At 47.0% G+C, this 25937-nt stretch overlaps 2 protein-coding genes across 6 annotated transcripts in view; one reads left to right on the top strand and one right to left on the bottom strand.

Annotated features, from left to right (window-relative positions):
* LOC129485490 (uncharacterized) overlaps positions 1-25937 on the bottom strand; it is a 254453-nt gene that overhangs the window by 37005 nt on the left and 191511 nt on the right. The gene's annotated exons all lie outside the window — the stretch shown is intronic.
* On the top strand, positions 988-25795 carry ZNF746 (zinc finger protein 746). Of its 5 annotated transcripts, none has more exons than XM_055284438.2 (7): positions 988-1298; positions 4223-4522; positions 4656-4737; positions 5753-5866; positions 20899-21090; positions 21597-21722; positions 23130-25795. In XM_055284438.2, the coding sequence occupies exons 1-7, from the start codon at positions 1275-1277 to the stop codon at positions 24221-24223; spliced, it is 1932 nt and encodes a 643-aa protein (XP_055140413.1). In that variant the 5' UTR covers positions 988-1274; the 3' UTR covers positions 24224-25795. The 5 variants fall into 5 exon arrangements, with proteins under 5 accessions (XP_055140413.1, XP_055140412.1, XP_055140407.1 ...); XM_055284437.2 differs by having other exon boundaries at positions 23127-25795; XM_055284432.2 differs by having other exon boundaries at positions 990-1298; positions 4611-4737.

The following is a 25937-nucleotide window of genomic DNA, read 5'->3' as shown; positions in this document are numbered from 1 at the left end:
TAGTCTTGGGGAATACACAGATGAGCAAGTCGTGTTCCTGAAAGGCAATGAGCCTCTGAAACTACGTGGGGACCCGTCCAAGCCACCCTCCTTCCCCTGCTCTGGTTGGCCTCTTTGAGAACATTTAAATTTTTATTTTTCTCTCCTTGTTTAAAAATACTATCCTTGTTATGGAAAAATAAAAACATGAATTGGAAAAAATTAGAAAAGGCATAAAAACGGCCTGTGGTCTATTAAAGGAAACTACTGAGGCCATGTTGATATATATGCTTCCAAACTTTTCAAAACTATGATTATACATGTACACAGTATATAACGCTACATATGTCCTATATTGTTTTAAAATGTTATTTTTAAAGCAAAGACAGGATTGTCCTGGACAGGCTTTTTCTCTTAAAACATCATGAACATCTGTCCTTACCAAGACCTTCACCGAAATAATTTTAAATGATGGTATTGCGTTCCATTGCTCATGCCATTAAAAAATATTTACTGTAATAAACCCATTACAGAAAATGCTAAGTGGCTGCCTACCGGGGTTTACCGAACTATATTCCTGTTGTTGGAAGTATTTATTCCATGTCAAACACAGGTGGGCATGAGTTACATCTGATCTCCCCAAAATAGCCCAAACCTCCAGACCCAGGACCTCGGGCAGCAGAAGTGCCCGTGGGGCGGGGGAAGGGGAGCCGGGCCTCCCAGGGCGAGAGGGCCGCCCTGGCCGCGGTTACCCGGGGGACGCCCTGCCCGGAAGCCCGTGCTCGCCCGCGGGCGCGGCCAGGCGGGTCCCATGAGGGGGACCCTTTCGGTAACCAAGTCCTCGGGCTGGGCCGCGGGGCCAGCGCAGTGACATCTCCCCGCGCTCGGCAGTCCGGCCGGGGTCGCGGGGTCGGCCCGGGGTCGCTGGGTCCTCCCGTCGGGCCCCGCGGGCGGGGCTGGGCGGGGCCGCGGGCCGAAGGGCGCCGCGCCTGCCGTTCGCCTCTCAGGCTGCAGGTGGGGCTGTGCGGCCGCGCTGCCTCCAGGAAGCCTCACGGGCCTTCGTCGGCCGGGCCGCGGCGCCGGCTCCCAGGATGCAGTGTGGACCGGCCGGGCGCTGACGGAGGCGGCGCGACTGCGGGCGGCGCGGCGCAGGGGCAGCCAGCGAGGAGCGGCGGCAGAGGAAAGGCCAGGCAGGCGCCGCCTGCGGAGAGCACCGGGCGGCCGGGCCTGCGTGGTGCCGCGCGCGGCGGCGGCGGCGACGACTTCCTCCGGGCCGGGCGGGACAGCGCAGGGCCATGGCCGAGGCGGTCGCGGCTCCGGTAAGGGCGACCCGCGCGCGCACGGACTCGCGGCCTGGGGGCCCCAGGCGGCCCGGCCCCGGCACACGGCGCCGCAGGCCCTGGGGAGGGGTTCCGGGCTCCGGGCCGGACCACCGGGCCTGGGGCTCCCGCGAATGGGGTGCGGGGTCCGCCGGGGCCTACTGCGCACGTCGGCCGGGCCCCCACTCCGAGCCGAGCCCGAGCGCTGGCGGAACGGTTGTCCCCGCGCCGGGGCCGCCCCACGCCAAGTTCTTTGGGCCCTCCGGGGCTTCCTGCCCCCGCCCCAGCCGCTGTCCCCTCCTTCTGGGTGCCTCCCCACCCGCGGCTCCTTTCTCTGCCTGGCGCTCGGCCTGTAGGTCCCTCTCCATCTCCCCCGCAGCGGCCTGGTGGCACCTGGGAGGTGTCCGCCTTCGAATCCACATACACCGACACCCACTACGTGCCTAGCTTCCCGGGGTCGGCGCGGAAGGGAATATAGAGCCATGCACTTCAACAAGCCCTGTTGAGGCGTTAGTCTGTCCTCACAGCAAGCCTGTGGGGTGGGTACTGGTGTTAATCTCTGTCATACAAAAGAAAAACCCGGGGCCTAGAGAACTTAACTTGCCCAGGATTACCCAGCTGGAAAGTGTGAAAAGACACACAGTGGCTGTGTCTTCAAGGACCAGGCAGACAGGTACACGGGCAATAATCGTGCAAAACAGAAAGGGGTGAGGGCTGGCGCCCAGGTGGAAGCTTGCGGTGGGCTCCGAGGGAAGGAGTGTCAGGGGGCCTCTTGGTACCGCTGCTCACCCCTCCTGGCCTGATGCTCTGCACCTCTGTGATTTGAGCCGGGCTTTTAGGGAAGGCTAGGATTTCAGGCCCAGCTAGACCGGTGGTGCTTCCAGGGAGGGAGGAGTGCCTGGGCAAAGGTGTAGAGAGACGGGACAGTGCAGGGCGTGTGCAGGCACCGAAAGGAGTCCATGAGCCTGGAGAAGATGGTTTTGGTTTGGAGGCAGTGGGAAAGGAGTCTGCAGAGAGAGACTAGGAAGGGGCTTGCATGCCTGGACTTCATCCTGCGGGTGGGCAGTGGGTGAGGGATCGGGCTCCTCTTACCATCAGCTCCTCTCAAGCAAAGAGTTTCAGCTCCCCTGGCAGGAGTCCAAGGACAGCCCCACATATTCCAGCCACTTGTCAGTAAGAAGCTGGGCTGGAGTGAGCAGCGCACAGTCGCCACCTCCCACCACATAGTGTGAAGGCGTTACACAGGGTTTCCTGGCCCCATCAGAATTGTAAGAAAACCAGGCATCTTGTTGTCCATGAGTAAAAGACAATATTTTCTTAATAAAGTAGTTTATGCAGAGGTCCCTTTCATGCCACACAAAGACTGCAATAATGCACGTGGAGGATGGGTAGGATTTCAGTGGATGGGGAGCTGGTGACCAGTTGAAAGGAAGCTTCTGGAGTAAACTCTTTGCGTCTGGGATCATGTGACAGGGATTGATCTGAGAAAGGAGAGGTGAGGGAAGGAACAGTGGCCTTAGGTGGAGGGTGTACTCAAGCCCAGACCCACGCTGGCCCCCCCAGGTGCTGTGGGACCACCTACTCCTTGAGAGCAAGACTCCCACCCACACTGGGGTTTTCGCCTAGAAACAGTTCAGCTTGTCCAGAACATCCCAGCCTTGAAGACCCCTTAGAGTCCTACCTTTTTTGGGTCCTGCTTCCTTCCAAATAGTATCTTAAGCACTGTCCTAGACAAGCTTGTTTCTCCCTCTGCTCAAACTCTCCTTTTGTCTCTATTTTTTGAGCTGTCCATCCACATTCTAGTTCTCAGTGACTTTCTCTAAGTGAATCCACACTGGTTTCTAGTAGCCACTTCTTCATTTTGGAAATAGTCACCAACCTTTTGTTGAGGAACTATTTTGCAGAATGTTGTAAGAAGGTGTTGATCCTCAGGTCCTGATACCAGGAGTGCCTCTCTGCCCTGTAGGTCCCACATTCAGATGTGGGTGGCTCAAACAGTCCAGCTCCCTACCCACCGCAAAATGTGCCCATTCTTCCTTGTCCCACTAATACGCCATGTGAACCTTTCCAATGACAGGGAAGTCCCCCATCTCTAATTAGATGGTTGCTGCCCATATACAAGTCTAACTGTGGCATATATGTACTTTCCTCACCAGACTGCAGGGTATGTCACTGCTCCTGGTGCAGCTATAAAAATGTTGGAGGCCATCATTTTTACCTTGAGGGGGTGGGAACTGGGAAAGAGAAAGAATCTTGTAGTGCTCAGGCAGTGTCAAAAAGCCTAACTCTGGACTGATGGAGATTTGCAATCATGGGGATTTTAGCTTGTGGGGGAGGGGCAGATGGGAAGGTGACAAAATGAGACTGTCCTGTGGGAAGAGGAACTGGCCATTAGATTTTTATGTTTGTTAAAAGGGGACATGAGATGCTTTAAAAAAAAAAAAAAAGAAAAATTGAGCAATACTCTTGTTTGTGCCGTTTCAGTGAACCAGCTGTTTTTTTTTGCTGGGTCATCATCAGTAGACAGTTCCTGTGTAATCATGAGGGGAGGTGCAGGCTGGGCTCTAGTAAATCTGCAGTTTACCATTTCCCCACTAAAATACCCAGCAATGCTAAGTCACAGTATACGTAGCAAAATTGCACTGAGTGCCAGGCATGTGTCAAGGACCGTGGTGTGAAAAGGTGCAATACCATGTTCAGGGAGCCCACAGTGTAGGCGTGGGTAGGAAATTACTGTGTAGGGTGGTGAGCACCGTGATAAGGGTCTGCATTGCCAACCTGAGATCTGGCATGTGGTGCAGGATAGCCCCACTTGTCCACACCTATGGGCTCCCAGCCCAGCTCCCCCGTGCCTAGGGAGAGAGGGGCTCAATGAAGACAGTGGATGGAATGAATGATGCCAGTTTCTCTTTTGTTTCTGAAAGATTTCTCCGTGGACGATGGCAGCCACGATTCAGGCCATGGAGAGGAAGATTGAATCACAGGCTGCTCGCCTGCTTTCCCTAGAAGGTCGAACCGGGATGGCTGAGAAGAAGCTGGCCGACTGCGAGAAGACAGCTGTGGAGTTCGGGAACCAGCTGGAGGGCAAGTGGGCCGTGCTGGGGACCCTGCTGCAGGAGTACGGGCTGCTGCAGAGGCGGCTGGAGAACGTGGAGAACCTGCTGCGCAACAGGAACTTCTGGATCCTGCGGCTGCCCCCGGGCAGCAAGGGGGAGTCCCCCAAGGTAGCCCTGGGATGCCTTGGGGTGTGGGAGCCCAAGCGGCCAAACCCGTGAGCGGGTGGGTGAGCGAGTGTGACACTTGTGGTTCCAGGTGCCCGTGACCTTTGATGATGTGGCCGTGTATTTCTCCGAGCAGGAGTGGGGCAAGCTGGAGGACTGGCAGAAGGAGCTCTACAAGCACGTGATGAGGGGCAACTACGAGACACTGGTCTCCCTGGGTAAGGCCTGACACTCATTTCTCTGTTAAATGGGATTTTGCAAGTCCTCAGACTTCTCCCTCCACATAGTTGTTTTCATGTCAGTGTTATGTAAATCACCAGAAACATTGTTGACCTTACAAGTTGTTACCTTTTGTGAAAGATGAGCCCTGGGTGATGGAGTTAAAAGCTCCCTTCTCCCTGTGTTGAGTTTCCCAGAATGCCAGTCTGGGAATGGCGGTGGCGTCTCTGCTACGCAGGCCCGGGATGTGGACCTTTCTGTTCTTGCTGACTTGGAGCAGGGAAGGCCCCTTCTACTCTCAGATCCAGTATGTAATTGACTCACATTTGAGAAAGACTCTTTCCTTCAGCCTTCTGCTACAAACATGCGTGGCCGTTATGGCAACATGCCTCGAGGTCAGTGGAGAACATGGGCAGACGGTGCTGCTTGCAGCAGACGTTTTCTTCAAGCCTCAAAACTTTGCTTCCCTCAGCCCCTGGGGCTACTGCTCTTCTCCTTGTTTGATCCTGCCCAGGAAGGGCCTGGACTGTTTCTTCCTGGGCTGGCTTCCTCTTCCTAATGGTTTCTGTGTGACTCCGGAGCCGAGGGCAGTGAGACCTGTTAGAGAGGGCAGGAGCAGGTGCAGACGTGAGGTTATGTTTCATCAGCACAAGTGCACTGCTGTTTAACATGCACGCTCTGTGGCAGTTTCTTCACCCCGGCACTGTTGACATTTGGGACTAGGTGATTCTGTGTGTTGGGGGCATCCTCTGCATCGTAGGATGTTGAGCAGCAGCCCTGGCCTCTCAGGGCATCTCCAGATGGCAGTCACCTCTCCCCCAGCCCTGGGCACGACAATCAGAATTGTCTCCAGACTTTGCCACATGCCCCCAGGGAGCAAAATTGCCGTGGTTGAGAGCTACTGCGCTATGACGATCAAGAGATTTCGTTTCTAGACCATTGTTGGTTTTCCGGGCTGACTGTCCTCAGCTCTGACTGGAACGTGACAAAAACTAACCTTCTGTCTTTCCTCAGACTATGCCATCTCCAAGCCCGAGGTCCTCTCCCAGATTGAACAAGGGAAGGAGCCCTGCAACTGGCGCCGCCCTGGCCCCAAGATTCCAGATGTTCCTGTGGACCCCAGTCCAGGTAAGGGCTGGGAGAAGGCCAGGGAGACATCAGGTGATGTGCGGGAAACAGGGACGGAAAGGCCAGGAAGGGTGTGATCTTTCCAGAGAGAGCCGAGGAGAAACATGAAACTTACAGGTTTTATGTCTGAGTTTTTTATAGTTGAGTTTTAATCTCTACCTTAGTCAACTAATGCTCCAGAAACGAACGCTTTCTATCGGGGAAACAGGTGGCAAACCTAATCTTTTAGGAAGAGACAAAGGCAGGGCACAAGATGAGGGGAGGGAGAGGAGGACATTGAGAGGGAAGGCAGGAGCATAGTTGACCCTTAACGCAGGGGCCAGGGGCACCAGCCCCCAGTCCCACGCAGCCAAAAATCTATGTATAACTTTTGACTCCAAAAAGTTAACTACTAATAGTCTCCTATTGACCAGAAGCCTTACTGATACTATGAACAGTCAATAACACATCTTTTGTATGTTCTGTGTGTTACATAGTGTATACTTACAATAAGCTAGGGAAAAGAAAATGTTACTAGGAAAATCATAAGGAAAAGAAAATATATTTATTACTCATTAAGTGGAAGTGGAGCTTCATAAAGGTCATCCTCCTCATTGTCTTCTTCAGATTGAGTAGGCTGAGGAGGAAGAGGAGGGGTTGGTCTTACTGTCTCAGGGGTGACAGAAGCAGAAGAAAATCCATTTATAAGTGGGCCTGCATAGTTCAAACCTGTGTTGTTCAAGGTCAGCTGTATATTGACAACAAAATTAATTCAAAGCTGTGCAAAGAGTCAGCCTTGCCTCCAAGAACCAACCTTAATTTAAACCAGTAGCAGTTGTAGAGCTACTTTGGTCTACATTGGTCAGCCTTATGGTTTGGTATTATTAGAAGCACACATTTATTTAAGGTGAATCTGGTTACCAGATATCAGTGTCTCAGATTTCCCTGGAGCCAGTCAGCACCTTTGAAAGTGAAGGGAAGGACAGGTGGACACAGCAGAAAGACCAAATTCCTAAAGTGAAGACCTGCTGGGTCATTTGACCAGGGAGACCACATCTCTTGCAGGCTCAACCCCTGATTCCTCCAGAAGACCTGCCCTTGACCATCCCACCTGCCTTGGTTTTCCCTTTCGTCTGACACTGAGAAAGGTGGTGATCCGCAGAGGCCCTCCTGTGCTCCACTTCTGTGAAATTAAATGCATCCCCCATGTTCGTCATCTCAGTCAGATTTGCACTTTCCTAAGGGCAGAAGCATGTTCCGGGCTGGCCGCATTGCTAGTCGTCATCAGGACATTGACAGTTTAGTTCTACAGATGCATTTTTGAGAATCTTCTAGGTGTCAAGGACAGCGCTGAATGCTAGAGGACAGAAAGATGGCTGAGAACACATACTATTGGGCTGGAAAAGAGGGTTACAACCCGTGCGCGTCCAGCTTCCTAGCCTGGGTGGGAGGTTCTGGGTGGGTGGGTTTCGTTGTATTTACACCATGTGTGGAGGCTTCCCTCACTTCCACAGCATCATTTAAATGAGAGTAAAGAGGGGCCTGGAAATATGCTGGTTGCTGGTAAGACCCCGTAACACTCTTTGGCTGCATCGTATGATGTTCAGCAGCATCCGTGGCCTCTACCCACCAGTAGACAAGATGAGTAGACACAAACTCCCCTGTCCATCCTGAGCCTGTCGGCAGGGATCCTGTGTGGCCTTTATCCCTGTCCCCTTTGTTTGAGAAGCCAGGACTCCCAGCTCATCCCTTGCCACATTTGGCCTGACCCATCCCCTTGTGAGACCTCACCTCCTGTTCTCCTCACCTCCTGCACATCCCTCCATTGAGCCTTGTGGGACTCAGGGCTCAGCAGACCCACCGAGTCCTGAGTGTTCCCTGCTCGGACTGAGCTCCAGGGGACTGCAGCCCTCTGAGTGCTTGTCATCCTCTTCCCTGCCTCCCTCTGAGCCCAGGCCCACCAGGGACAGGGTCCTCACCCCTCAAATTGTGCCTCTGCCAGCCTCAATCCCTCTCTAGAGAACCTGCCTTTGGGTCTCAGGCCTTGTCTTTTTGCTGCTTCTGCAGACCTTCCCTATCTTATCACTCTTCCTGCCCTCAGTCTTGGCCATGGCAGCCTTCTTGTTGATGGTCCTGTGCCCCCTCCACCCATCCCACGGCCATCCGTGACTGTGACGGCAGTGACTGCACCACACCCAGCATCTCCATCTCCAGCACACCACTCCCTGGCCGCCTCCTGCCGTCCCTTCAATTCCGTCTAATGTCCTGATTCCAGCAGTTTTCCAGTCCTTCAAGACCTGCAAGCCATCGACCCTGCTGCCTTTTCACTGCCCTGGCTCATCCTCATTTCCCTCCATGCCCACCATTGTGGTCCCCCCTTGCACACAGCCTCAGTGCTCTTGCCCGTTTTGTTCATTTTATCCACCTGGTGAAATCCATCGGTGTTCTGCACCTGCAGCCAAGCAGCTGCACGTGGCTGCGGAGAACCAGGTAAGCTGGCTGCTGGTGTCACGTGACATTCACAACCAGCGACTTCAGTGGGCACTCTGCCACACAGTCACACTGTGTCTCCTTAGCCCAGGGGCCAGCAGACTGTGGCTGAGGGCCAAACCTAGCTCATCTGTTTCTGTATGGTGCACAACTGAGAACAGTTTTATATTTTAATCCTTTTTTTTAAATTAAAGAAAAACACACCACTCGCACAGCCCTCTCCACGCCATCTGCCTGTACCTGTGCTCCCTTCTCTGCCTTCACTCCTGTGACTGCTAAACTGTCAACCCTCCAGCCAAAGCCCACCTTTGATCTGGCGCCAGATCCCACCTCATGCCACCTTCTCAAGGGCAATACAAGCAATCCTGCCTTGACCTCTACCCCTGCAGCCACTGCCCGCTTCTCTGTTCACCTTTGTGGCAGAGCCCCTTGGGGACATCTGTGCTTGCTGTCTCCTGCACCTTCCCTCCCACTCTGTTACCCTTCCACCGAAACCTCTCCAACCTCGCTTATCAGGGCCCTCCATGGTGCTGAATGGTCTGTCTTCTTCCTTGGCCTTGTCCCCTCTACTCTGCCACGTAGGCCCATCATCTCCTGCCAGCCCCTCTCCTCCTGCCCTGATCCCCCAGAGTCTCGTCTCAGCCCAGCAGAGTGACACCTTTTAGACCCAAGTCCTGGCTTTCCATCTGACCCGCACCGTCGGCTCACCTCCTCCACTTTTCTCTCACTGTCTGCCCAGCTGCACCATCCCTGGTGCTGTTCCTTCCGCCCTGTGCCAGGGCCTTTGCAGTGCCCTCTGCTGGGAGTGCTCCTCAGGCAGGTCCCACCTGCAGGCCTTTCCTGTCATCAACACTGCAGGCCCTCCCCACCCAGGACTCCGGGCCTACTTTCCTGCTTTGGGTCTTCCGTGTTAGACAGCGTCACGTAATATATATGTCTCCTATTCATAGATTCATCGTATGTCCATTAGAATGTCAATTTCAAAAGTATAAAAATTTTTATCTGTTTAATCATTCTAGGAACCTAGAATATTGCCTAGTACAGAGTAGGAATTCAATAACTATTTGCTGAATGTATGCTGTTTCAAAATTTAAAACGTGTGTGTGTGTGTGTGTGTGTGTGTAATAATGTATTTCTGATACCATTTAAATCCCTTTTTAGGTCTCCCAGGCCTCCCTAGGAATTTTCTGTTTATTCTTTCTATCCACATTTTAAAACGTCTGCTGTGTACTTTGGTAGCTGTAAACAATATATAATATGGTTTTTTGTGTTCTGGAAAATTACATAGATGTCATTATATTTATCACTCATTATTCTGTATTTCAGACCTATCCATGTTGATACATATAGATCAAGTTCATTCCTTTTAACAGATGCTTAATACTCCAGAAGCAACTATATCGTAATTTATTTTCCAGTCTTCCACTGATTGGCACTTAATCTTTTTCTGATTGTTCACTCTCACAAGCAATACTGTAGTGAGCGTTCTTGCGCCTGTTTCTTTGTGCCTCTGTGGGGATGCCGCTCCAGGGAGTAGACCCAGCGGTGGCCTCACCACGTCGTAGGCTTGATTTCAGCTCTTCCGTTACTGTATGGCCCTCCCCAGGGGTACCCAGTGCCAGCGGGTGCTCCTTGAACTTGCTTCCTAACGTCTGTCCAATTTCCATAATTACATTTTTGCCAACCTGATGGTAGTGAGATGGCCTCTCATTTCAACTTGTATTTTCCTTACTGTTAGTGAAGTTGCACGCCCTTTTCATATGATGATTTGGCTGCTTCTCCAGTGAATTGTCTTCTGTTTTTCTATTGAGATATTCTTCATTTTCTTCTTGATTCAGGGCTTCTTTGTATGTGTTCTAGATACGAATCCTTTGTCTATTATTTGCATTACAAACATTTTCTCCTTGTCGGTGGTAGGTCTTTAACGTTGTAGTTCTTGTATGGAAGTTTTCACTGTTGAAAGAGTCAAACATGTCAGTCTTTTCCTTTATGATCTGTGCTTTTTCTGTAGTGAGATATCCTTGCTTACCTCACTCAAGGTCAGAAGGATACTCTTCTCTATTTTTTTATAAATTTTTAAAGGTTTTGCTTTTCAAATTTAAGTCTTTAATTTATCTAGAATTAAAATTTGTGTAGCTTGCAAGGGAGGGTTTCAGTTTTTTCTCCCACAACGATGGACTGATTTTCCAACAAAGTTTGCTGAATGTGTTAGCTTTTCTCCACTGATTTGTGATGCGATTCTGTCCTGAGCTGGTTTCTGCATGTGCACAAGGCAGTTTCTGGGTGCCTGCTTCTGTGTCATTGGTCTCTTTGTCAGTCTCTGCACCAACACCTTGCTCTTTTAGCTTCATAATAAGCATTGATATCTAGTAAACTAATCCTTCTCTGCTTGTTCTTCAAAAAATTGTCTTGGCTATTCTTGGATCTTTGTTCTTTTATATGAATTTTGGGATCTGTATGTCAAGTTCCTAAGAAAATCCTGTTGGAAATTTTATTGGAATTGCATTGACTTTACAGTCTAATATCTGGAGAATTGCTTTCATGACAACATTAGCCTTTCTACTCATTGGAACACTCATTTATTGAAGGCTTCTATGTGCTTGAATAAGATTTTACAGTTTTCTTCTGATAGTTGTTTTTCATTATAAATGGGATTTTTACAGTTTATTACATGTATTAGTTATTGCAGGTGTACGGGTATGCTGTTGACTTTTGTTTATTAAAAAAAATCTTGCTCTCATGTCTAATAGTTTGTTTCTTTATATATTCTCTTGGATTTTTTATGTAGTTAATTATATCCTCTACAAATCACACAAAGATTGTGTCTGTTTTTTGTAACTTTTTATAAATTTATTTTTCTTATTTCGCAGTTTGACTAGGACATTGTTGAATAGCAGCAGTGATAGTGGCATCCTGTCTGTGGACAAGGTATATTTCTAGAGTTTCAGCCCTAAGTATGATTTTTGCCTTCGGCTTTTGAAAATACTGTTAAAGACATTTCCTACTAACCACGCTACCCAAAAGTTTTTATTGTGAACAATTGTTATATTGTATCAAATGCTGTTTTTTTCCTTTTTAAAAATATTGTGTTTTGTTTCTTTTAAAACAGTAGTCCCGAACCTTTTTGGCACCGGGGACCAGTTTCATGGAAGACAGTTTTTCCACCAATGGGGGGACCGGGAGGATGGTTTGGGGATTAAACTGTTGCATCTCATAAGAAGGGAGTGTGACCCAGACCCCTCGCATGCACAGTTCACAATAGGGTTCGCGCTGCTGTGAGACTCTAATGCCACCACTGATCCGACAGGAGGCTTAGCTCAGTCGATAATGCCAGCGATAGGGAGTGGCTGTAAATACAGATGAAGCTTCACTTGCACGTCTTCCACCCACCCCGTGCTGTGCAGTCCAGGTTCCCTGGGGCATGGGGACCCCTGTTTTACAACATTGTTACTGTGTATTATACATAACAAACAAAATACATACAGAACAAAATTCATGTGATGTTTAGAAATTGGTAGTAAACCCCGTATTCCCAACACCCAGCATGAGAGATACCACAGCTTGAACCTCCTGGACCCCCATCCTTCCCTGATCACACTCCTTCCTTCCTCTTACAGTATACATAAACTGAAAATTCAGAAATAGAGTCCCTTGCCTTTCTTTACATTTTTATTCCCTCAGTATGTATCCTAAGTAACACATTTAGTTTTATCTGCTTTTGAACTTTTTATAAATGGAATCATACCACATATGTTCTTCCTTAACCTGCTTTTCTCATTTGCCATTATGTTTTTGAGAGCCATCCATGTTAATGTAGTATAGCTGTAGCTCATTCATTTTCATGATTTTCACCACTTTACAGTTTTGTATTTTATGACCATAACACAATGTATTTATTCCTTCTACCATTGGTGGGTGCTTGTGTTGTTTCTTTTCTTTTCTTTTTTTTTTGCTGTTGTGAACATTCTTATGCATATGTAAAAGCTTCTCTAGGTGTAGATCCAGGAGTGGAACTGCTGGGTCATAGGAAAGAAAAGACACGTATTCAAACTTTTCCAGGTGATGTCAAGTGGGGATACCAACTGGTATCCCCAGGAGGGCCTGGGGGTTCCAATCACACCTCATCCTCACCACCCTGGAAAATGCTGTTTTTATTTCTGCCCATTTGGTGGGAGTGAAATGGTTTAAAATTTATGGTTTAAAACTTGGATTTTCCTAATTAATAAGATTGAGCATTACATCCTCTACTGGTGAGCCATTTGTTCCTCCTCTTCTGTGAAATGCGTGTTTATGTCTTCTTTGCATTTTTTAAAGTTGTTTTTTGTTGACAGAGTCTTGCTCTGTTGCTCAGGCTAGAGTGCAGTGGTGCAATCTTGGCTCACTGCAACCTCTGCCTCCTGGGTTCAAGTATTTCTCCTAACTCAGTCTCCGAAGTAGCTGGGACTACAGGTGTGCACCATCACGCCCAGCTAATTTTTGTATTTTTAGTAGAGACAATGTTTCACTATGTTGGCCAGACTGGTCTCGAACTCCTGACCTCAAGTGATCTGCTGCCTCGGCCTCCCAAAGTGCTGGGATTACAGGCATGAACCATTATGCCTGGCCTGTAAGTGTTCTTTACATATTCTAAATATTAACCTTTTTGTCAACTATGTGTGTTGCCGTTATCTTCTCCATTTGTGGTATATTTTAAGGAACAGATGCTTTTCATTTTAATGTACTTGGATTTACTAGTGTTTCCTTTATGGTTTGTCCTTTTTGTGTCTTAAACAATTAAGAAATGTTTACGTTCTTCAATGTTGTAGTACACCAGTGCACCTTCTCATATTTCCTACCAAAGGTTTTCAGAGTTCATCTTTCATGTTCAAGTTCTTCATCCTTCAGAAATGGACTTTTGTGGTGCTATGAGGTGGAGACCCTGCTTCTTTTTCACTGCACTTTGGTTCTTCTTTTCCTTTGCTCTTTCAGATAAACCCTCCAATTGCCTTGTCAAGTTCCATGAAAAATTCCATTTGGGGTTATGGTTGCAATTGCATTCCATCTATTAACATTTTGGAGAGAATTGACACTTTTACTATATTCAGTTATGTTATCTGTGAATGTCCTAAGTCACTCCATTTGGTTTGTCTATAATGTCGCAATGAAGTTTTATATTAAGGTCTTGCACATATTTTGTTAGATCTATTCCTAGGTTATTTTTTTTTTTAAATCACTTTTGTCAGTGGTATCTTTTTTTAACTTGCATTTTCTGTTTGTTGCTGTTGGGGACTTGAGGGCAGAGAATACCCCTCTCCAAATGCTTTTTCTCCTATCACAAGAACTCATTCCAATGTCTCTGCCCTTTATGCAGAATTATGCTCTGAATTATCAGCAATAAAAATAGATTAGCTTCACCTGTTTGTTTTATTTCTGTGTTTGTTAAGACCCTTCATAAGGAAGAAAAATTGTAATTGATAGGCTTTCTCAAAAACCTCACAGTATTAATATATAAAAATGTAGTTGTCTTTCATTTATTGATAATAATCTAGGCACCCTACTAAAATTTTCATTAATGCTAATAACCTTTCTATTAATTGTCTAATCATTCTCAGATTTTCTGAAAAGTTAATCATATCTATGAGTAATAATTTTTTTAAATATTTATGGGTTTTTTTTCTTGTTTTATTGTGTTGACTGAGAACTCCCAGAAAATCCTTAAATAGAAATGATAACAGGTGTCCTATTGGTTCATGATTTTAAAGAGAACACTTTTTAACTTTTCACATTGAGTATAATATTTGCTAAAGATTTTGTTTACAAATACCCTTTATCTGGCTAAAGAAGTTTCCTATGTCTGTGGTTGGCTAGGTGTTTCTAACAGTAATGACTTGAATTTTATATTTCTTTTGGTATCCATTGAGATGATTATACATTTTTTTCTCCTTAACCTGCTAGTGAGGTAAATTATGTTACTTTCTAATGTCGAACCAACCTTGCAGTCTTGGAATAAACCTAACTTTGTCATGATCCTTTATGAACATTGCTGTATGCTAATTATTTTGTTTAGGATTTTTGAATCTTTGTTCATGGATGAGATGGGCTTGTAATTTTCTTTTCTCAGACTGTTTTTGTCTGGTTTTGGTATTAAAAATATGAGCTATGATGTATTCATTCTGTTTTTAATTTTCAGAGTGTTTTATGTTGGAATTATCTATTCCTTGAACGTTTAGTAGAAAACACCAGTGGGGCCACCTGAGCCTTAAGTTTTCTTGGTGGGGAGGATTTTTTACTACCGATTTAATTTATTTTAATTATAGGACTATTCAGGTTTTCTATTTCTTCTTTAGTTTTGGCAGATTGAAATTTTCCTAGGAATTTGTCCGTTTCCCCAGAGTTTTCAAATTACTTGGAATAACATTCATAATATCCTCTATATCTTTTAAATCTCTGCTGCATTTATCAATATGTTCCCTTTTTCATTCTTCCAATTGGTTATTGGTGCTCTCCCATTCTCTTGATAATCTTGCTAGAGGTGAATTGATTTAATAGTCTCTTCAAAGAACCAACTTTGACTAACTGTATTCTATCTTTGTCTTCTCTTTTATTAATTTATGATACTCATATGTATTATTTCCTTCTACTTTTGAAAAGGTTCTTAAATGTTATTTTCTAATGTCTTGCATTGACTGCTTAACCCATTAATTTTTGACCCGTGTTATTTTTTTTTAATTTTATTTTTTTACACGGAATCTCGCTCGTCGCCAGGCTGGAGTACAGTGGCACGATCTTGGCTCACTGCAATCTCCACTTCCCGGGTTCAAGCCATTCTCCTGCCTCGGCCTCTTGAGTAGCTGGGACTACAGGCACATGCCACCACACCCAGCTAATTTTTGTATTTTTAGTAGAGATGGGGTTTCACCATGTTGGCCAGGATGGTCTCGATCTCCTGACCTCGTGATCCGCCTCGGCTTCCCAAAGTGCTAGGATTACAGGCGTGAGCCACTGTGCCTGGCCCCTGCGTTATCTTTTTTAATATAAACATACAAGGCTATAAAATTTCCTCTAAGTACCATTGTAGCTGTAGCCCATACATTTTGATAGATAATATTTTCATTAATATTGGGTTCCAGAAATCTTCTAATTTTCATTGCAATTTTTTTCTTAGACTCAGATTATTTAGAAAGCAATATATTTTAAAATTTTAGTATGTATGGGGGTTATTGATTTCAAACTTAATTGTGTTGTAGCTAGAAAATGCAGTGTGTAAAATACTAGTCGTTTAAATTTTGCTGAAGTCTGCTTTATGACCTAGAAAGTGTTCATTTTTCCTTAACGCTCTGTAGCTTAAAAAGCTTGTGTTTTCTCTGTGTTTGGAATCTGCTTAGGTCCCTTTAATCAGGTTTGTTAGTAGAGTTGGTCAAATTTTATATAACCTTTAGTTGGCTAGATTTATCAATTACAGAGAGATATATCAAAATCTGCCACTGTAAAGATGGATTTGCTCATTTCTCCCTAGAGTTTTATCAGTTTTGCTTTATTATTTTGAAGCTATATGATAAGCTTAAAAAATTAGAGTTATTGGCTGGGTGTGGTGGCTCACGCCTGTAATCCTAACACTTTGGGAGGCTGAGACGGGTGGATCACCTGAGGTCAGGAGTTTGAGGCCAGCCTGGCCAACATGGCAAAACTCTGTCTCTACTAAAGATATAAAAAATAGCCAGGCGTGGTGGCACACATCTGTAATCCCAACCACTCGGGAGGCTGAGGCAGGAGAATTGCTTTAACCTGGCAAGTGGAGGTTGTAGTGAGCCGAGATTGCACCATTGCACTCCAGCCAGTGCAGCAGAGCAAGGCTCCCATCTCAAAAAAAAAAAAAAAAAACCTTAGAATTATTTTATCTTCCTGGTTAGTTTACTATTATGCAGTAATTCTTTTTTATTTCTATGAATATTTTTACTTTCAAAGTTTATTTCATGTGATATGGTATAGCTACATCATTTCTTCACGTTGTTCTGGCTTAGTACATCTTTAATTCTTTTACATTGCTTTCTGCGTCCTTCTGTTTAGGTATGTCTCTTGTAAACAGCAGATAGCTGGGGGATTTGTTTGGTTTTAGTCTGAAAATCTTTACCTTTACCTTTTAAATATCCAAACAGTAGCCACTATCCACCTGTAGCTACTGAGCACGTGAAATGTGCTGTAAGGATAAAATACATACCGCATTTCAAAAACCGTGTACAAAAACAAGCCATGTGTACAAAATATGCATGTATAAAATAATATAAATCATTTTATATTGATTATATGTTGAAGTAACATTTTTTATATCTTGGGCTAAATAAAATTTACTGTTAAAATTTATTTCACCTGTTCTTACTTTTTTAACATGACTACCAGAATACTTAAAATTAGATATGTGGTTCACATTCTTTTTTCTTCTTAGTTCTGGTCTGGACCATTTACATTGATTATGGTTATTAGTTTATTTGGATTCTTTTTACCATCTTAAATTGTGCTGTTAATCTTTAGTTCTGCCTTTTCTGTATTTTTCCTGCCCCTCCTTTGGGAATTATTCATTTAGGTTTTCTCCTTTTCAAACTATTGTTATTTTAAATTAATTTGACAGTTATGTATTCTCTTTCTATTGTTATAGAGGAATCTTTAGAAATTTTTTCTTCCTTTAGAAGTTTTTTTTTTGTGGGTCTGATGGTAATGAACCCTCAGTTTGTGTGTGTATATGAGTTTATATGTGTTTATATGTGTGAAAATATCTTTATTCCATCCCTATACAGTGAGTCCTCTGTATTTATGTGTTCCACATTTGTGGATTCAAGTAACTGCACATTTGAAATATTCAGGAAAAAAGGTGTCTACTAAACATATACAGACTTTTTTCTTGTCATTATTCTCTGAACAATACAGTGTAACAACTATCTACATAGCGTTTACGTCGTATTAGGTATTATAAGTAATCTAGAGGTGATTTAAAGTGTACAGGAGGGTGTGTGTGGGTTATATGCAAATACTACACCAGTTTATATAAGGGACTTGAGTATTGTGGATTTTGGTATCCATGGGGTGCCCTAGAACCAATCCCCCACTGACACCAAGGGACAGCTGTAGTGGAAAGACATAATTTTAGCTTGAGTGTTATTTTCTCTTAGCTTTTGAAGGTAATTTGCCCCTTTTTTCTGGCTTTTGTTGTTGCTATTGAGAATCTGCCATCAGTCTAATCAGGATTCCTTTGTGGATGATCTGCATTTTTTCTTTCCCTGCTTTTAGGTCTCTGTCTTGGGTGATCGGCAGTTTTAATACAATGTGTCTAGATGTGGATTTATTTTCTTTTATCCTGCTTTAATCACTGAAATGTTTCCCCAGTTTGGGAAAATGTGTTACCTTCCCTCTTTGAATTTTGCCTTGCCCCCTTTCTCTCTAACCTTTTATTCTGGAACTTTTTCATATTATCCTTTATAACTTCGAACCCCTCTTTATATTTTTAGCTCAGTCTCTATGTTAAGGTTGGAATAATTTCTTCTATCTTCTAGTTAGTTCACTATTCACCATTCAGTCATTTCCATTCTGTTGTTTAACCTACATATTGGATTTTAAAATTTCAGTTATTAGCCAGGCGCAGTAGCTCAACGCCTGTAATCTTAGCACTTGGGGAGGCCAAGGCTGGCAGATTGCCTGAGCTCAGGAGTTTGAGACCAGCCTGGGCAACACAGTAAAACTCCATCTCTACTAAAATACATAAAAATTAGCTGGGCCTGGAGGCGTGCACCTGTAGTCCCAGCACTACTGGGGAGGCTGAGGCAGGAGAATTGCTTGAACCCAGGAGGCAGAGGTTGCAGTGAGCCAAGATCGCGCCACTGCACTCCAGTCTGGGCAGCAGAGCGAGACTCTGTCTCAAAAAAAAAAAAAAAAAATTCAGTTATTTTTTCTTACCATTCTAAAGTTACATTTGATTCTTTTTCAAAATTTGGTCAGTTTTGATAGTCTTATTTCCTCATACTTTCACTCCGCCTTTTTATTTCTGTAAATAATTGAACTTTATATTCTTTATATGATAATTTTAATATCCAAAGTCATGGGTCATATTCTCCAGTTCATGATTTCTACTGAGTTTGTGGTGCTGGTTTTCTTGAGATGGTGATGTGTAATTGTGAGCTCATTGATTATTTGAAAGCTATGTTTAAAATGCTTTCCTCCTGAGAATGTGTGTGTGTTCCTCAGCTGGTCATCTGATGCCAGTGCAGACTTAGGACCACTTCAAGCTACAGTCTTGACCTGGAAGTTTTTGGGCCACAATGGGCCTCCTGAGTAGCTGGGACCACAGGGGATGCCACCATGCCTGGCTAACTTTTTTTTTAAACTTTTTTTTTCACCTCTGTGGAGATAGGGTCTTCTATGTTGCCTAGGCTGGCTTTTTTTGTTTGTTTATTTGAGACAGGGTCTCACCCTGTCACCCAGCCTGAAGTATAGTGGCACAAACATGGCTCACTGTAGTCTCAAACTCCTGGACTCAAGAGCTCCTCCCACCTCAGCCTCCCAGACTGCTGAGATTACAGACATGAGCCACTGTACCCAGCCTACTCAGCAATTTTAGATATTCCACATTGGGAGGAATTTCTGTTTCTCTGCACATCTAGCCAGCCATATGTCAGAAATAGAAGAGCTAAATGCTGTTTTTACATCTGTTGAGATGATTATATTGTTTTTGCTATTAATCTTATCTTTGTTCGTTATAATATTATATTTTCTAGTGTTATCCTTGAGCTCTCAGAATAAACCCAATATGTTCATAATATATTATGTCTTTTTCTTTTTTGAAAATATATTGCTGAGTTTGATTTGTAATTCTTTCATTTAGAATCTTTGCATATCTATTCATATATGAGATTATTTTTTAAATTTGTTCATATATTACCCCTCTAGTTTGTGCAATAAAAATTGTCTTAGCCTCATAAAATTAGTTGACAGATGTTTTCTCTCAACATTTGAAGATATTCCATTATCTTCTGATATCCTAGTTGCTGAAGAATATCTAGTCTGAATGTCATTATTTTCTCTTGGGTACCTTTTAAGATTGTTCTCTTTGTCTTTGCTGTGGTTCCATTTCACATGAATGTTGTCTAGGTTTGTTTGTTTTATTACCTACTTGGGAATTGGTCTGTTCCTTCAAACTGTGGACTTACAATGCCTTCAGTTTTGGAAAATTCTCAACCATTATTTCTTTACCTATTGCCATTACTCATTTCTGCATTCTCTTCTTCTGGGATTTCTACCAGCATGTGTTGGAATTTCTCATTCTGTCCTCCATGTCTCTTAACTTTTTCATATTTTTCATTCTTTATCTCTCAATGTTGTACTCTGGGTTATTTCCCTGGATCTCTCTCCCAAGTCACTAATATTCTCTCTAGCTGTGTTCAGTCTGTTGTTGTTGAGCCAGAGCCATCCATTTGAGTTTTTCATTTCTACAACTGCCTCTGTCATTTCTAGAATGTTGAGTTCTTTTTCACATCTACCTTTTTCAAAATAATTTGCTGTTCTTGCCTTAAAGATTCTGTTCTTTATCTCTTTGATGATCTTAGACATACTTAGGTTACTGTATCATTCAGCCACTCCTTTTTTTCTGTAGCTCTTGGGAGTGAACTCTGCCATGACTCTCATGGCCATTTGGCACCTCTTCTGTTTTGTAAGTTTTAGTTTTTCTTCTGGTTTTAGTTTTCCCTTAGGAGCCCCCTGTGGACTGCATTGTGTGGGTGCCCCTCTGAGGCAGATTTGCATTTGCCCATGCTGGGGCCTCCTGAGTTGCCATGGCTCTCAGCCAATTTTTCTGTGAATTTCTCAGTTTATGGTGTCTGCCCGTGTGGGTAGTGTGAATTCTGTGTGGACATGGGATTCCAAGTTTTTATGGGTTTCTTTCCCACACATAGCCCTGGACAAGTAGGCTGCTTCCTGGTGGCTCCTGCAGGCAGATGGAGTTTTCCTAGTCCCCATCTCACAGACAGGCCAGAGCCTATGTCTCATGGCTTCAGGCAGGCGGCTCGGCCACACTCCCAACCTCACATGGACATGAAAGCCCAGCCCCTAAGGCCTGTATCTTACTCCAACAACTCTAGGTCACTTGCCTTCCACTGTAACTCTTGATTGACTTTGTGTGTTCTCTGTCATTCTTGCCTCTGGGATCTTTTCTTTTGTACTCACTTAAATATATGAGGGGGGGAAGGTTTTGGGGGGACTTGGGGTTCACTTTTGTCCAGCATTTCTTGTGTTTCAAGTGAGGGCAGGCCATCCCCAGGGCAACTCAGTCTCCCCCTGGACCAGCAGCCTAGCCCTGAGAATGTACTTGTGTATTCTTCCCCTCCCCCACCTCACCCTTTCCTACCCTACCCGCATTCCCAATACAATGTGACCTCAGGCTCTGCCCCAGGCTCCTGTTTGCTGCTGCCTCCCTTCCCACCAGGCTCTTTTGCTGTTGGACCCTTGTAAGGCCCCTGTGTCTACCTCTCCGGCTGGGTGCGTGTCTGCCCCAGGGCTGAGGGGCCGTGATGCTGTATCCTCACACTCACTCCCTTTCCTAGGCTCGGGGCCCCCAGTTCCCGCCCCAGACCTCTTGATGCAGATCAAGCAGGAGGGTGAGCTCCAGCTCCAGGAGCAGCAGGCCCTAGGCGTGGAGGCGTGGGCAGCTGGGCAGCCAGATATCGGGGAGGAGCCCTGGGGCCTCAGCCAGCTGGATTCCGGAGCAGGAGACATCTCCACGGATGCCACCTCTGGTAAGTGGCTGAGACGGGGACATAAGGAACAAGTTGCAGGGATCATGGGAGGGACAGGGGAGGGCTCGTGGCAGCATGGGGGAGCTGTGGGCCCTCAACACTTCTGGCCTGACAACTTCAGAAATTTTCCCATCTTGAGGTAGGACTGTACTAAAGGACTTGTCTCGAGCCTGTCTCAGGTGGCTGATGCTGTCCCTGGGTGTCTCTCTGGTCCTATTCCAGTGGCCCCTATATCACCGTGCGGCCGCTCCTCTTGCCTCAGCATTGGGCATGGAAGTCACTGGCTGCCTCTATTCAAGAGGGGCCCGTGGGATGATGCCTGAGCTTCTCAGTGCCTCAGAAAGGGGGATAAAAGATGCTGGGTTCAGAGAGGCGGGGTCCTCGTGCTCACTCAGAAAAGCCCCCAGTGGGGGGACCTCAGAGTTTAGCCTGCTCTCCTCCCCAACAGTCTTCTGTCCTCCCCATCTGTCCCCTAACCCACTGGCTCTGCTCTCCCCTTACCGCAGGTGTCCATTCCAACTTTTCCACCACCATCCCGCCCACCTCCTGGCAGGCGGATCTCCCTCCCCACCATCCCTCTTCAGCATGCTCGGACGGGACCCTGAAGCTCAACACAGCAGCCTCCACGGAAGGTACGGGTGGCGAGAGGAGGAAGGGAAGGGTCATGCTTGCCTGTGGGGAGTACCTGGGTCCAGGCGTCCCATTTTCACTGGTGAACTGCTCTGACCTTCCAGCCAACAGACATTAGGGTGTCTGCACTCTTATGACCCTTTGCACATTCTGTTCTTTATCTCCTTCCCAAATCATAGGCGTCAGCAGCCCTTCTTGAGGACATCCATGTTTCAGTCTGTTGCTTTTTCATATGGTGTTAAGTGGTCTATTCTAATAAGCCGATCTCTTGAAGGATATACCTCCTCCCCAGCTTAAGCAACTGTGGCTTCTCTCTGGCGTGGAAGAAAACAAAATCGAACTGAAACCACTTCTTAGATATTGGTACTACCAAAGACAGGTGTCTGAAGGCCAATTTCAGAAGAACCACCACCAAATTTATCTATTAGCTTTCTGTTTACTTCTGTTTTGAAGACCAGTCACCTGTTACTTTAATAACGTCATATTTTAGTACCCAAAAAACGTGCTAATAGCCAAGATCCCTGATGTGAAACCTCAGAATGTGAAGTGGAAGTACGCTTATATAAAATCAAACACATTCTTTTTTTTTTTTTTTTTTTTTTTGAGGCGGAGTGCGGTGGTGCGATTTCAGCTCACTGCAAGCTCCGCCTCCCGGGTTCACGCCATTCTCCTGCTCAGCCTCCCGAGTAGCTGGGACTACAGGTGCCCGCCACCACGCCCAGCTAATTTTTCATATTTTTAGTAGAGACGGCATTTCACCATGTTAGCCAGGATGGTCTCAATCTCCTGACCTCATGATCTGCCCACCTTGGCCTCCCAAAGTGCTGGGATTACAAGCGTGAGCCACCGCATCTGGCCAAACACATTCCTACTCACTGATATTTGTATCATTAGCTAGTGGGTCCATTTATTGAATGCTGCTGCATGTCAAATAGCTCACTAAGGTGCTTTCAGACATGTTGTCTGGTTTAATCCTCACACCAGTGAAGTGGGCATTCACAGATGAGCCGTGAGTTAGGAACTGCCTGCAGCCCACAGCTGGTATGTGGCCGAGCTGTCTGAACCCCCATTCCCTGCACTGCAGTGGGGCACAGTGCCTGCAGCAGTCTGAATTCCTTTCTGAGGATCAATTCATGCTTAGCCTTAACAGCCAAACTGAAAAATGGAACCTGGGGAGCAGATATGATGGTGGCTTGTCCTGTGGTGAAGGTGCCAGAACACTGGTGTCCTCCGGGGAGAGGCAGCCTCACAACCACCAGGCTGCTCTGCTGAGCTGCCTTCTGGGCTCAGCCACGAGGGCCTGGGTGGAGTTTGGCCACGCAGCTGCTGAGCAGGTGATGGTGGCAGATCGTGGCTCGCTCAGCAGGTAAGGGACAGGTCAGTATCTGTCTTTCTGTCTTTCTCAGCAGATGTAAAAATTGTAATAAAAACAGAAGTCCAGGAAGAGGAGGTGGTGGCCACACCCGTACATCCTACTGACCTAGAGGCTCACGGGACCCTGTTTGGACCAGGGCAAGCCACACGGTTTTTCCCTAGTCCTGCCCAGGAAGGAGCCTGGGAAAGCCAGGGCAGCTCCTTCCCCAGCCAGGACCCTGTGCTGGGGCTGCGAGAGCCCGCCCGGCCTGAGAGGGACATGGGTGAGCTCAGTCCTGCTGTGGCCCAGGAGGAGACCCCTCCTGGGGACTGGCTCTTCGGAGGGATCCGGTGGGGCTGGAATTTCCGGTGTAAACCGCCAGTGGGCCTGAACCCGAGGACGGGGCCCGAGGGGCTTCCCTACTCCACCCCGGACAATGGAGAGGCTGTCTTGGACCCCAGCCAGGCCCCAAGGCCCTTCAACGAACCCTGTAAATACCCTGGCCGGACCAAAGGCTTTGGCCACAAGCCAGGGCTGAAGAAGCACCCCGCGGCGCCCCCCGGGGGCCGGCCCTTCACCTGCGCCACGTGTGGGAAGAGCTTCCAGCTGCAAGTAAGCCTGAGCGCACACCAGCGCAGCTGCGGGGCGCCCGACGGGTCGGGCCCGGGCACAGGCGGTGGCGGCAGCAGCAGCAGCGGCGGTGGCGCCAGCGGTGGGGGCAGCGCACGGGATGGCAGCGCCCTTCGGTGTGGGGAGTGCGGTCGTTGCTTCACGCGCCCCGCGCACCTCATCCGCCATCGCATGCTGCACACGGGCGAGCGGCCCTTCCCCTGCACCGAGTGTGAGAAGCGCTTCACCGAACGCTCCAAGCTCATTGACCACTACCGAACGCACACGGGCGTGCGGCCCTTCACCTGCACCGTCTGCGGCAAGAGCTTCATCCGCAAGGACCACCTCCGCAAGCACCAGCGCAACCATGCGGCGGGCGCCAAGACCCCGGCCCGAGGCCAGCCACTCCCGACGCCGCCTGCACCTCCTGACCCCTTCAAGAGCCCTGCCTCCAAAGGACCTTTGGCCTCCACAGACCTTGTGACTGACTGGACTTGTGGCCTCAGCGTCCTGGGACCCACCGATGGCGGGGACATGTGAGCGCCTCCAGCCCCATAGCCCCTGCCGGCCGCACGTGTAAAAAGTCCCGTGTGCAGGCAGCAGGGCGGCGTGGAAGCTTCAGGCAGACGCGGGACGGGGAGAACCAAAATGTCCAAGTTGCTGAACTGATGATCACTGGAGAAGGAGAAACTATCCACCAGGACAGCTGCCACCTCTAAACCAAGTAGAATTCTCTGTGAAATGGGAGCGCTGTAGAATTTTAAGTAATTTAATTGCAAACTTTTTTTTTTTTAATTATTGAGGAAAAAGCTGGAAAATAGTAATAGGGCCATTTAAATTTTGTAGGTACTTTTGGTTTTCAGGGCGTGCATTTCCGTCACTATCTCACTGAGTCTGATAGTGTGTTGGAAGGTTGGCCAGTTGGGGACCCCTGGCCCACTGATTCCTGGGGATGGGGTCCCGTGTGTGCCCCTGCTCTGCCCAGGTGGGCTGAGTGGGCCTAGCGCACCAAGCCCCTGGGCAGTGAGGGCCACTGGGTCCCTTGGAGCACACCTCAGCACAGCAGGAAGGACCCCTCCGGGAGTAGCAGTTGCATTTCCCAGCTTGCCTCTCCTGAAAAGGCCCCCCAGAAGTGCTGGCCCCAACTTTTCTCTATTTTGGGCCATCTGCAGTACCCGTCCCAAGGGCACTTGGTGGTGTCCCCTAGTGTGTGACTCCCTGGCCTCATAAGGACGAGTTGTCTGAAATGACAGCGTTGGGTCTGGAGAGATGGAGAAGCTGAAACTGGGGAGCTGCACCACAAACGTCTAGCTCTCAGCAGAGCCAGGAGCAAAGCCTGGCCGCCCACCCCAACCTGGGGCTGCCTCCCACTCCGTGAGATGCTTCTTTCTCCTGTTCACTTTGTGTGGTAGTTTCTCATTTTCAAAATGCATCTCATTTGATCATTACTGTGACCTTGGGAAGCAGCAGGACAGGGATTTCTTTTTAGAGGTGCAAACTGCTCAGAGGGGACACACCTCAGCCTCTCACTGTGGGTACACGTGGTGTGCCATGAGTGGGGAAGAGCAACAGGCAAGACGCCTCATTCTACTGGAACATCATTGTGGGGGAGCAGAGATTTCCAGGTTTTCCCTCTTAAAATATTTGTCCCACACCGACAAGAGTCCAGTCACCAGGCCTCAAAGGAACTTCTGCTTGTAGCAGCCGCCTTCCCTGTGCCCAAGCCTCCTTAATGTGTGCACTCTCAGAGGGCACAGCTCGCGAGGCTGGGTATGGGGGCCAAGTGGCTTGTTCATTCCCGCATCTAACATCATAAAGGTGGGCCCAGATTTCTTGATTCGACCACAGTGCTGTTCCTACCACACAAATATCCATTCCTGTTTTGTTGAAGCAGCCACCGGTCCTTTTGTTTCCCCTGCAGAGGGAGGGACCTGGCAGCGCCCATTCATTCAGCCCCCTCATGCATACTTTTATTAGGCGATAGACTAGTTAAGAAAATTGTTTTTATGTACTGTATATTTTGTACTTGTTTACACTTCTAATATTGATATAACTGATATTTTGAAAAATAAGAGAAAACATCCTGTTAAAATAAAACCTAACCAGCACCAAGGCAGTTTGTTGGGTTCCATTCCTAGGCATGTGTCTTTGTCACTGATGCCCCCAAACATGCCCTCTGGACTGTCCGGTCAGCTTTCTTAGTGCCCTCCTTCTGGGCTTGGTCACCTTGGACCCAGACAGGTAACTGACCTTG

Source organism: Symphalangus syndactylus, chromosome 6 (genome assembly GCF_028878055.3).
Source record: "Symphalangus syndactylus isolate Jambi chromosome 6, NHGRI_mSymSyn1-v2.1_pri, whole genome shotgun sequence".
NCBI classification, from domain to species: Eukaryota; Metazoa; Chordata; class Mammalia; order Primates; family Hylobatidae; genus Symphalangus; species Symphalangus syndactylus.
This window is presented reverse-complemented; position numbering and strand designations above follow the sequence as displayed.